Below are 12946 nucleotides of genomic sequence, written 5' to 3'. Positions count from 1 at the left end.
ATTCCTAAGATATGCCAGCTCAAGAGTAATATGGGGCTAGTTGTTTTGCGAGGCATCACAAGCTTAAATTCATATATTTTTCACTGGAGTTTGGCGGCATGAAAACCGAACTCTACCTTAGTACGAATACTTGATATTGTTTGTTTTAGTGACTGGCAGTGCAGCATAGTAACTGATAACCTGCCACGCTGTGCGTCTTTGTGTGTTGTGGCTGTGCTCACACCATTAGTGATGTGTCGGTCGCGAACGAAACGGCTCTTAGAGCCGACTCTTTGAAGTGACCAACGCAAGCCTTTTTTTTCTCTTTCTCTCACCCTCTCTTGTGCACTTTTTTTCCCCTTCACTCCACACGCGAGCCTTGTGCTTTGCGCTGGGAAGAGGGGGGAGGGGCGGTAGTTACACTCGCAGTAGCACAGGAACAGAGCAGGAGGGAGAGAGAGAGAAAGAGAGCCAGGGACAACAATGTCACACTAGAAAGGTATAGTAATCATCCACAACTATTTTCAGTTGTGGATGATAAAGGATTCAGAAAGTTTATTCATGCAGGCCCATATGACAGAGAATGTGCATCTTCTTTTTGTTTTCATATTTTTATTTATATTTAATTGTGTTGTGGTTTGCAGTGTTTTGTGTTGTTTCACTTTAAATTTGTTTAAAAGGAAAAAGCTGAAAATTTAAATAGTTAAAAGTTGAAATGTAAATAGCTGGTTTTTGTATTATATGATTTATTAATTACATTTTATGTGGAGTGAATAAATAAAAGTATGTTTACGGTGGCCCCTAGAGACAAAGCACGTACAAACTCCAAAACACGTAAAAACTCCATAGGACGTACAAACTCCAAAACACGTAAAAACTCCATAGCACGTGCAAACCCGAAGCACGTACAAACTCTAAAACACGTAAAAACTCCGAAGCACGTACAAAACACAACAGAAGTGCTCCAGGACACTAGGGGCAGTGTTGAGCTTTTGTTACCTAGTTGCTACACAAGCCAGGAAGTACCAACGACCGGATTTGATGTGTGGTAGTAACAGGTAAATGAACATTTTTGTAATTATTTGAATATATGAGTGCTTGTGTATAAATACACAAACAATACACATATACTTTCAATTGTGTAATTTAAGTGATCTAGGTAGCTCTGTTTGGGAAGTTCAGTTAATGCTAGAAATGTGTTTTGGAGTTTGTACATGCTTTGGAGTTTATACGTGCTTTTTGGAGTTTGTACATGCTTTGTCTCTAGGGGCCACCGTATATATTTATATATAAACATATATAAATAAAACCACGTTTTTTTTACATTGGTAATTCCTTTTGTGCATAATTTTATATTGCTGTTAATAATAAATTAATTAAAGCAACAAAACAACCTGAAGAGTCGGTTGAGACCCGAAAGAGTCGACTCTTTTTAGTGAGTCGAACCGAAAGGGCCGGTTCTCTAAAAAGAGTCGGAAATCCCATCACTACACTCCATGTATGTCGCGCAGCCGCGCTCCCGGGACTGCAGATTCACGAACGCGCACCGTGTTTCAGCACGGGCGAGGGACACGAATGAAAGGTAACGGGCTCTACCTGCATTTCTCCATTCAGCGCTTCAGCGAGCCGCTAGGTTGCTGTGTCCGGCGGCACTGACGGGGGTTGTAGCTCGCTTTACGTCGGGGTTTGGTTAAGGAGCCCGGGGAGCGTTGACAGACACGGACGGTCCCACAAATCAGTTCGCCGATACGTTTGTTAGCAAGACCGCTGCCATTTGAGTAATTCAACTGCTATTTGCGACTTGTTCGGTTGTTTAAGACGCTTTAGGCGTCAGCAGCCAGGGTTTAGTGAGTTTAAATGATTCCACAGAACACGTACAGAATGCCATTAAAGTGTAAAACCACAGAGCTTATGGTGGAATTCTAAGTATTTGACAATTAAGCTTTTCGTATCGTACTGTGTGTTCCTGAAACATGGCTACAAGCAGACCAGTCTTGCAGGTTTTCTGACATCTGATAGTTTGAGGGTTGCTAACTGGAGCCTTCAACTCTGACATTTATAGGGCAGCATGCTAGAGCAGTGAAACTGAGCAAGCTGGGCTGTAGCTCCTGCACCTGACCTGGTCAGCACCATAGCACCATGGCAATTTTTTGACCTGAAGAAAAGAAACTGCAGATAGTCAGTCTGTTCCATTCCAGCTTAATGTAATAAATTGGATGACCTGATGCAGCTGCTTCTGTCTAAAATAATGTGTGTTTTCTTGCTCTCATTTTTCAGGCTGCCTTAAAGTTCCTGTCCTCTGTCCCGGTGTCCCCAAGCAGCAGCCTCACAGATAGGCAAAGCTACCAGCCAGCACGGAGCTTGCTGTAGAGAGCTTCACCTCATGGAGAATATTTTATCCCATGCTACATCTTTATTTAGACCTCCTGCTGCAAACAACCATTTACCAGTAGTGTCAGCATCTAGCTGATTCCAGAGGGCCCAGAAACAAGACTCCACTGAAGAAAAAATATTATTATTATAATTATTTGCATTGACTGTAATCATGGGGGCTACAGGCTACGGCTACTATCGTTTAGTCATCTTCATTTGCATGTTCATCGGCTACTCGCTCTATTTCTTTAACAGAAAGACCTTCTCATTTGTCATGCCCTCTGTGATGGAGGAGATAGAACTGGACAAAGACGATCTGGGTAAGATGGAAACAATAACAGGATGTTTTTATTTTTTAGGCTGTTGAGTGTAAGGAAAAGCTTCTTTAGCAAGCATTTAAGCCTTTAATCAAGCAGTTGCACAAGCGTTGCTATGTGAAGTGTTTGTTTGATTGCTGCTACACCCACCAGAGTGCTTATTATGTCACTTGCACTGATTTGACCTCAAAATTTCCACTGGGGAGAGTTTTGGTTTAAGAATGGTCCCAAAAAGATAACATTTGTAAACATGTCCATCAATTTGTGCTTAATTTGTGGTGTTCACAAAGGGCTGGTCCAACCCACGCCATGAAGAATTTAGAATCAGCTTTACACACGTTCAGGTTTCCTGATGAAAAACACATTGGACATGCTTTTTGTTTATTTGTTTATACAAATGATTAATTAGTTCACCTGATAAGAACAGGTCATGTTACACTTGCCAATGGAGTTCTGAGACTCCACACACAGTTACCTGGATAAAACAAAATCCTGCTCCTCACTAGAGGCCTCTGGGCTGTGGATATTCCATGAGTAATTTCAAAGTGGGAAGGATGTTTTTCCTTCTGTAAATCCACTCAAAAGCTCATCAATTTGTGACTATAGATTATGGTTGGGGAAAAAATTGATAAAACATAGCATAGCGATATTTTGCATTTCAATACAGGAGCACCAAATGTCAGGGAATACTGTGAACAAGGGGGCTCATCTCATCACCATCCCGAGATAACGTTACACAAGCAAACTTAAATTAAGTCGACTCAACCAAAACGTCAGCTTTACAAAGCTAGCTCCTAATTCAGAGCAAGCTAATCGCTCAGTCACACAAGTAAAGAAAAAAGTAAAATGTTGTGATAGTGAGTTATTAATGTGTATACTTTGTAGCAACCCGAATCTTCTTTAGTAAACAGTTTGTATCACACTGAAATAGCAATCTTCACTGTGTCTCTGCAGGTCTGATCACCAGCAGCCAGACTATGGCCTATGCCATCAGTAAGTTCATCAGCGGCGTGCTGTCAGACAAGATCAGCGCTCGCTGGCTTTTCTCCATTGGCCTTTTCCTGGTAGGGGGCATCAATGTGGTCTTTTCCTGGTCCTCTACTGTATCCATGTTCTCTCTGCTGTGGTTCATCAATGGCCTGGGACAAGGCTGTGGCTGGCCCCCATGTGGGAAAGTGCTCCGCAAGGTAATATCATCCTGTCTGCCACCTCATGCAACAGTATAAGTGTAATGCTGTCAGCACGCAGGGTGCCCATGATGCTTGTAATGGTTTCGCAACTAGTGAAAAGACATCACTTACAGGGGAGGACTACCTGTATGTTGTGTGTTTGGATTCTTACTCCGATGCATTAAACATGCATATTTCCTATTTTATTTGCTGTAATTGGATTCCTTGACATATATAGGACTCACCTTTGGTAGGACTACAGTCCTACAGTCATATGTTCGAGCAAATCCTAATCCATTAGACTTTAAGATACGTTGGAAGGTATCTTAAAGTAAGAAGCTCTCTTAAACATAGCGGTGAGGAACAGCTGGGCAATAAATAGGCTTTGGCATATGTTCAGCATGTGGCAGGGGATTAGATTACAGGTCAATGTATTTATGGAAGATCCTCGGGAGATGTTTTTGAAGAATAGTAACATTGTTCAGAAGAGTTTCCCATCCCCAGTCAGAGCAAACATGTTTCATCCCTCCAAGTGTGTTCCAAGAAAAAGATTTAAATCAACTTTAAATATTTGCCCAGTGGATTCTCAAGTTACTGGACAATCTTTCAGGGGTACAGTGTGAGGACTATTTATGGTCGCCTTTAGGTCGATTACGTCTTGAGGGCTCTGATGTCATTTCTTGAGAAGCAGTAGAGCAAAAAAGAAAACTCCAAACACATTACACTTTTCGTCTGTGCTATCATTGTGCTACAATTCTGTTGATTATTAGATTTGCAATAATCTCTCTACACAGCCCACATATAATCTTTTAAGATAAACTGCGCTCAGTGGCAAATTTAGTTCCATAACTTGTGGGTTGCCTCAACAAATGGAAAGTAGCTAATATGAGCAATATGTGGTTTCAAGTTGTGCTTAAATAGGCTTTAATATTTGATTCTTTGTGTCTCTTCTCCGTCAGTGGTATGAGCCTTCCCAGTTTGGAACATGGTGGTCTGTGCTGTCCTGCAGCATGAACCTGGCTGGGAGTCTGGGTCCAATCTTGGTCTCAGTGCTGCTGCATTACTACGACTGGAGGACCATCCTGACCATGTCGGGCATTTTCTGTGCTGCCTTTTCATTTGTTTGTCTAGTGTTTGTAAAGAATGAGCCAAAGGATGTGGGCCTGCCCAGCATGGAGGCAGCGGCCAAGAAGGGAGCGAAAGGAGGTAAGAGAACCAAGTACGGATAGGCCACGTCCTGTGTAGCTTTAAACGATCATCATGTCAGTCACACGGGGACGTGTTCAGGGATGCAAACAACTCACTTGTAAGCTAATTTTCCTCTTTTTTAAGTAGTGACATTAGTGACTGTGACTTGTGTGGATTATCCTGATGAATCCCCTTCAGAATTCCTACAGTGAGTTTCTTTGATGCTCATGAAGGTGAACTGTATTGGACAATTAGAGCAAAAACCTGCTTGCATTGGTATGTAGAGCCAAAGATGGACAGAACTCCCAAAATATGGGAAAGAATAGAATAGAATAGAATAAAATAGAATAATCCTTTAATTGTCCCACAAGGGGAAATTTGGTTGTAACAGCAGCCAAAAAGACACACATACAAACAAACAGTACACAGGACACAGAACAGAACCATACACAATTTTTCTTACATATTTACATTAAGGACAATGGTTATTATATACAGAGAGTACTGTACAGTTATTAAATTAAATAAAAATAACTACAGATAAGAGGCAAACCAGGTTGTAGTGCGAATCGGTTGATTAACTTATGGCAGTTACAGCGCTGATGTAAACATCTATGTTTGTTGGGAGCAGTTCTGATTGTACAGTCTGACAGCTGTAGGGAGGAAGGACCTGCGGAAACGCTCCTTCATGCATCTAGGATGCAGCAGTCTGTCACTGAAGGAGCTCTGCAGTTCAGCAACATTTACATACATGGGGTGGGAGACTCTGTCCATCAGAGATGTTATTTTGGCCAGAGTCCTTCTGTCTCCCACCACCTGCACTGGGTCCAGGGTGCATCCCAGAACAGAGCTGGCCTTCCTGATGAGTTTATCCAACCTCTTCCTCTCAGCTGCCGATAAACCGCTGCTCCAACATACAACACTAAAAAATGACAGATGCCACCACAGAGTCATAGAAGGTCTTTAAAAGCTCTCCCTGTACTCCAAATGACCTCAGCCACCTCAGCAGGTAGAGTCTGCTCTGACCCTTCCTGTAAAGAGCATCAGTGTTGTGGCTCCAGTCCAGTTTATTATTCAGGTGAACACCCAGGTACCTATAAGAGTCCACTATCTCAATGTCCACTCCCTGGATGTTCACCGGTGTCAGTGTGGTGGGTCTGCGTCTCCGGAAGTCCACCACCAACTCCTTGGTTTTCCCGGTGTTGATCAGCAGGTGGTTCTGCTGACACCAGTCCAAAAACAAGTCTCACTAGAGTTACAAATGCATACAGTATGATCTACAAGCTAAACTAAGCTTTACAAATGTGTACAATGATTTGTGTGTAACTTATAGGACTCATACGTACATGCTTCAGTCCACACACAAATACGAAGCAGCCTGACCACACGTGAAACTATTATACAAACGCATACATCCAAACCAGAATAAATACTGATCATTTATTAAGTTCAGCTCTGAATCCGATAATTTGGACTTTCAAAAACCTTTCTGTGTGTACAAATGTCTAGAACTACATGAAACCTCCCTCTCACCAAACCTTAAATACGTGTGGACAAATCGCCTGATATGCACCGATCACGTCACATGCCCACGTGGGGTTTCGAGGCACGTTTAACGCTGCCGGCATTGCAAAGATTCACAAAGGTAAGCTGGGTTCAAGCCCCAGTGTGAAACAGATGTGTACAAATCATTACTTGTGGATATCGTACACATTTGCAACCCATATCGAAAGCATATTTTTTTCATGTGCACATAAGTGTCATAATGGCAGATTCTTTTTGCCAGATCCGCGGCTCCGTAGTACAGAGACCTCTGGCGGTTGCTTAGTGTTCTGAGCTTGGCTCATAGCTGCTCACTAGCTTTCTGGTTTGGGTCAAGTTATATCCAAATGAGGCATCAGAAGGTTACACCAGCAGAACTTTGATCCTCTGCAGGCGATGAACACAGTGTACAGCTGAATGCTAACATTTCACTCACAACTGTGCCCATTAGATGCTCTTTTTGCTGCAGTAGCTATTACTAAAAAAATATTTTTCTTTTTCTCACTGTCTGTAAACTTTGTACTGTAGATGTTACTCTCACTTGCTGGTACGCACATACTCACCAGCCACTTTGTTAGGTACACCTGTTCAATTGCTAGTTAAAGTAAATAACTAATCAGCCGGTCACATGACAGCAGCTCACTGCGTTTAGGTATGTATTTTTGAGGGAGCAAGCAGTAAAGGCATAGAGGACACAGGAAAAATGTCTTCATGGTGGGTTTTCATTTCACGCCAAAGTTCAAAATATAATTAATGGGCCCATAAAAGAGGTCAACTAAATACAGCTCTGCTCAAAAAGTGACATAAAAGTAACTAAGCAAACAAAGTATACAGAACTTAACTCGCAGACTGACTTAAACGCAAAGACACAGGCGAGTAACTTTTTATAGTGGTTTGGCCAAATCATTTAGATACAATAGAGGAAACCGAATTAAACATCAAGACTATCTAAGCACAAATTAACTTAACCAAACCTAAAACACCCACCTTGTTTGTAGGGGGTGTGGTTGGCTTTCATAGTCCTCGGCCCTTGGCCACACCTTTTGCCCAAAGAGAAATCTCAAAAGAAAGAGAAACATAATTAATATAACAGAATCACACAGTGCTATTATGTGCACGCTTCATAACGTCACTGTTAGGTTTAAGTAAATAAATGAATGAATGACATTCCTGAAATACATGTTTAAACACAAAACAAACTAATGAGGTGAGTGTCTGGACTGATAGTTACCAACATGTGGTTGAGGCCATCACAGTAGTCAGGAGTACCTGCTGAAGTTGAAATTGAGCATCAGGAATGGGAAAGAGGTGATTTAATTGACTTTAAACATGGCACAGTTGTTGGTCCGAGATGGGTTGGTCTGAGTATTTTCAGAAACTGCTGATCTACTGGGATCTTTCTGCACAATCCTCACAGAATGGTATGAAGAAGAGAAAATATCCAGTGAGCGGCAGTTCTCTGGATAGATGTGGGAATTCAAAGGAGAATGCTCAGACTGATCCAATAGGAAGGCATCAGTAACTCAACCACTCGTTACAACCAAGTTATGTAGAACATATGACTTGTCATCTGAAACTGAAAAACTCTCCATTTTTGTTGTGACATTCAGATGTAAGGTCAGAATTTGGTGTAAACGTCATGAAAGCTTGGGTTCATTTGTATGAGCAGTCTGGAGGTCCCTTTCTTGACACACTGTCTGTTAGCACCAAGTGATCATTGTTTAAATGCCACAGTTGCTGAATATGTCAATCCCTTTATGGCCATACCATGTGACAGGCATGCTTTGTAGAATAACTGAAAAAACTTCATTCTTTACATTATTTGGACTGTTAAGTATTCATGAGCTCTTTTTGTGTCTGTGCTCACCAGGAAGCAGTGAAAGCACCCTGAGTGAATTCCTCCTCTCTCCTTTCCTGTGGGTGCTGTCTCTGGGTTACTTGGTGGTGTTTGGAGTGAAGACGGCTGCCACTGACTGGGGACAGCTGTTCCTCATGCAGGAGAAAGGCCAGACTGCTCTCATGGGTACGCGTGTTCATTGTTGCTTCCCACATAGTTTTCACACCATCTGACTGGTTGTGGGTGATGACGGAAGCTCTGTTGCTAACAGGCAGTACCTACATGAGTGCCTTGGAGGTTGGAGGCTTTGTGGGCAGCCTTACATCAGGCTTCATTTCAGACAGAGCTGTGGCTCGGGTGAGTAACCAAAATGAGTTAAAACAACTTGGGTCAGTTAAAGTGATTCTTGAACAAGCATATGAGTAGTGTAAATATCAACACTTCACCGAGTTCTTCACCGAGTTCACCGATTGGTTAAGTGGATTCGTTAGCTCAACTATTTCAAATAATTAAAGGCTTGAATGGGCCTTTAAAAAGTTTGAGCAAGAAACTCAACTAAAAGTAATGGAAATAACCATAAGTTATATAATGTTAACAAAGAAATAGTTGGAATTCTATGCTTAAGGTATCACTGGTATTTGAAATTCATTTAAAAACAAATTCTTCGAAAGCTAACCAAAATGGATAGACACTTGAAATCTTATTATTGCTAAACTGTGAATAAAAGTTGTAAATATTTTGCTAAATATATGGCTAGCAATGAAATTGTTAGCCAAGTATGAATTAACAGTTAGCAAAATAGCAAATATAGCAAAAATGGAGTTTATTACGCAGTTTCTGATGCCTAAACTGTAAATACACAGCACACTATTTCCCCCTAAATCCTTCTCCAGCAAGCCTCTCGGCTGTGAGTGGGAGTCCCCACTCAGCACAGCCACACAGTCGGACCGTAGCTACATTGTAACAGCAAACCCCTCTGAAACCTTAGAATGTAACTTACCTATGGTTACATTTTATCTAAGGACCTCTTTAACCTACTGCTATGAATCTTTGTAGAGTTTAGGATGCACAGGCCAATCCAATAGTTAAATGGACTGGTTCTTTACTTGAGCATTGAAAGCACTGTGTGGACACAGACACAGCTGGTGACATTTCTGGAAGGTGCACATCAGGTTACTGGGGATGTAGCAGGATATTTACACCAAAACTGCAAAGCCTGACACCGTAACCTGACGTGCACCTCCATAGAAATGTAACTGCACTGCGTGTTGATGCAGCCCGCAACTATTGCGACTGACCTGTTCAGTGATGTTGAGTCCTTCTGTGCATTTGTGGCTACATTTTCACCACAGTTTGATTTTATGAGTGAGAGAATAAACAGGGTAAGGTTGATTTCAAATTCACATACTGCTCGAATTTTCCAAGGTTGAAGTCTGACTTTTTTTTCTTTCTTTTTTTTTTTTATATGTTTCTCTTTTTTTTTTTTTTTTTTTTTTTTAAATTTAGGTTTTAGACTTAAACCTGGTTTTGATGCATCACATGTTTCAATATGAAGGGTGTTAATTTTAGTGTTTTGCTCCTTTCTTTGCCTTTTTCTAGAAAGGCTTGGGCACCCATGGCAACCCTCGCCATGGCCTGCTTATTGTCATGATGGCTGGCATGTATGTGTCAATGTACCTCTTCAGAGTGACCATCACACCTGAAATCCCAAAGGTAATTCATCATTTTGTAATCCACGTGAAATGTATACCTTTCAGTCTAAGAGTTAAATGTCTTTGTCTTTGTTCAGGAGCCTCCACTTTGGGTCCAAGTCATTCATCCTGTATCCGTCCTCATTGGTGTGTCAGAGAAAGAGGTATGCTCTGGAAAGATTAATTCCATGTGAATAAAAACAATGTAGCTTTGGCCCTCTTTGTACTATTAAAAGTGCGAAAAAATATCCAGAAACTATCTTTAGATGGGTAATGTGTTTTTAGTCTTAATACAATAAGAATTTCCAGAAAGGCGGGAACTGTTTTGATGGCTTAGGAAAGTGGAGCCATTCATGCATCATCAGTAATAAAGCACAATGCTTGTTTTCTTGTAGTTTAAAAACACTGCTGCCATCTTGGGTTGTGAGGTTGGGGTTCTGACTTTTCAAGTTGGAAGTCTGATTTTTAGAGACCTTCCAGACGAAAATTCCATCTTGAAATGGAACGCAGTATGAAACTTACAATCTGTAACTACTGCTGGTACTGTTGTGTGGTTGGCTAATCATTTATGAGCACACATTACACTCATATCTTCTTCTGTGAACACTAGCCACAGTAATGCAGTTTCTTTCTGAAATGTAAGAACAGCTTATTCCAACACAAGGGAAACTGCCATCGACTGTGCTACTTATCAAAAGGCTAGCTGGTGAGTTGTTCTGAACAGCGAGCATAGCGCGCTCTATATTGTTCTTATACTTTCTCTACAGCAGACTCAGACCCAGTGTTACAGTGCCATTCACTATTTCTGGGAAGAGATGTGGGTTACACTCCGGCCCAGCAGGGGGCCAGTTAGGGCCCAGTTACCCGTTCAGCTTGCAGTGATGGAAACCCCGAAGCTGATGAAGAAAAAGGCATTTATTAGTCTGTGGAACTGGGACAGTAGAAGTTTAATGGCAAATATTGTTCGTGTTTAACACCTGTACCTTTAAAAGAAACTGCTTCTGAAGCAAACTGTGTTGCATAAAAGAATTTTTCAAGCTTGCAGCATTTGGGATTTCATTTGGGAAAATCCGCATTTGGACAAACTCAACCAAAATATGTCTTTTTACCTTTTTACCCGTTCACTTTAAAAGAGTTCATTCTCTTTTGAGCTTCAAATGAACTTTAAGATTCACCTAAAGGTTTAAAAATGTCCCAATTTCAGTATCAGTACCTGTGGACACCCTAGAAAATTTTTTTTTCACCAGAAGGCTTTTATTTTATGTATGTTTCCTCTCATTCACAGATTTGGATCCTTTTGCTTGGTGCCATGTTTGGATTTTCTTCTTATGGACCAGTCGCCCTGTTCGGGGTGATAGCCAGTGAAAGTGCTCCTTCAAACTTCTGTGGAACATCTCATGCTGTTGTAGCTCTAATGGCTAACGGTGAGCTGCAGTAAAATCACTGTCATGCTTCAGGTTTTGACCCTTTGATATGAACACACAAGCTTTCTTTTTGTTGCAGTGGGAGCTTTCATGGCAGGGCTGCCCTTCAGCACTATTGCCAAGCAGCACAGCTGGGACGTGGCGTTCTGGGTAGCTGAGGTGATAATGGGCGTCACCACCATCGGATTCTTCCTGGTACGCAACATGCGCACCAAAATGGGACGGATCACAGAGAAAGTGGACTAAAGTCCCTGTTGGTACTGCTGGTGACTCGATATACAAAATACTGCACATTAATACAGATCCAGCTTGACCAGCCAAAACGAGACTAATCATGAAATCTTTGAAGGCATCCTCAGGGCTGATGCAGATCATGGAATCACTTAGTTAATCCCAGGTAATCCCACATGCATGGATTAATATTAAAGTGCACAAAGGTCCTCTAGATCCATGCTCATCAAAAGCTTTTGTTTTAACACTTCAAATTAATCAGCCAATCAATAGAAAACGTTTCTCATATAGACGTGCTTAAAAATGGTCTAAAGATGTATGTTTCAGAAAACATACCGACATGAAAGTATCAAAAGCTGTGAGTCAGTTTTCTTGAGTTGAACCGTATGTAGCGCCCATTTTCACATCCTGCCTACAGTGCAGGTCGTTTCTGTTTAACACAGTGAATGTTGACTGACGGGTCTGTACATTAAAGGTAACAATGTTCACTAATACCTCAAGTATTTGTAAAACTTCTTTTCATTAACGTGTTCACTGACATGAAGCATTTGGAGACCATATTTTTCTACACAGCCGTTTGCTAAATGATAGTTTGTTCTCTGGTTATGTCAGCTTTTCTGATCTGGAATGTTTATTCATTTATTTATTTATTTTTAGAACAGATAAATACAGATGATAATGTCACTGCCATTGTAGTTTTGTGGAGCAGATTTCTTAATTTTTGGGATAAACAAAGTACATATCATCTGGACTATAAACTATAAATAAAATCTCTCGACCACCTGATCTTTGTCAACTGAAAGGTTACAGCACGTGTTGCTTTGCCATGTCTTACTGGAGTTGTGCTGGTTTTCAAAGAGGTAAAGATCTAATAAAAGCTTCATTTTCTTTATCTACAAAGTGTTGTTGACCTTTGCACCTTCAGTGTCTGACAGCTAAAAGTCCAAAAAACGGGCAGGAACAAATGCGGAGAAAAAAACAGACGCCTTTGTTTGAATGAATACATAAAGGGATGGACGTGGTCCACCACCACAATACCAGTAAATGTTATGTTCAGTACTTGTGTTATGTCTCAGATTTCTTGTGTCCGGGGTCCTGAAATCACATAGAATGTTGAGTTTTCTATTACTAAAACTGAAAAGGGGCAAGAGGGCCTGTATGAAAAATTATAGTGGCAAAAAGCACCCAATCCAAG

The 12946-nt window shown here is 41.1% G+C and overlaps 1 protein-coding gene across 5 annotated transcripts; it reads left to right on the top strand.

Annotated features, from left to right (window-relative positions):
• The first annotated feature begins 1481 nt into the window (after positions 1 to 1481).
• On the top strand, positions 1482 to 12643 carry slc37a4b (solute carrier family 37 member 4b). 5 transcript variants are annotated; one of them, XM_063487497.1, is made up of 10 exons: positions 1482 to 1561; positions 2257 to 2672; positions 3624 to 3856; positions 4798 to 5044; positions 8439 to 8591; positions 8677 to 8762; positions 10005 to 10118; positions 10195 to 10260; positions 11382 to 11520; positions 11600 to 12643. In XM_063487497.1, exons 2-10 carry the CDS (start codon positions 2525 to 2527, stop codon positions 11764 to 11766), a joined length of 1353 nt encoding a protein of 450 aa, XP_063343567.1. In that variant the 5' UTR covers positions 1482 to 1561; positions 2257 to 2524; the 3' UTR covers positions 11767 to 12643. The 5 variants fall into 5 exon arrangements, with proteins under 5 accessions (XP_063343567.1, XP_063343572.1, XP_063343568.1 ...); XM_063487502.1 differs by having other exon boundaries at positions 1506 to 1561; positions 2608 to 2672; XM_063487498.1 differs by having other exon boundaries at positions 1523 to 1561; positions 2042 to 2672.
• Positions 12644 to 12946: the final 303 nt, after the last annotated feature.

Source organism: Pelmatolapia mariae, linkage group LG10_11 (assembly GCF_036321145.2).
Source record: "Pelmatolapia mariae isolate MD_Pm_ZW linkage group LG10_11, Pm_UMD_F_2, whole genome shotgun sequence".
Classification (NCBI taxonomy): domain Eukaryota; kingdom Metazoa; phylum Chordata; class Actinopteri; order Cichliformes; family Cichlidae; genus Pelmatolapia; species Pelmatolapia mariae.
The sequence above is the reverse complement of the archived record's forward strand: the minus strand, read 5'-3'. Positions and strand labels throughout refer to the sequence as shown.

Bases quoted from the DNA above. Each gene is read 5' to 3' on its own strand.
- slc37a4b (XM_063487497.1), top strand. From the start codon at position 2,525: ATGGGGGCTACAGGCTACGGCTACTATCGTTTAGTCATCTTCATTTGC. The intron at 8,592-8,676 runs GTACGCGTGTTC...TGTTGCTAACAG, and splicing joins AGGCCAGACTGCTCTCATGG to GCAGTACCTACATGAGTGCC. The intron at 8,763-10,004 runs GTGAGTAACCAA...GCCTTTTTCTAG, and splicing joins CAGACAGAGCTGTGGCTCGG to AAAGGCTTGGGCACCCATGG.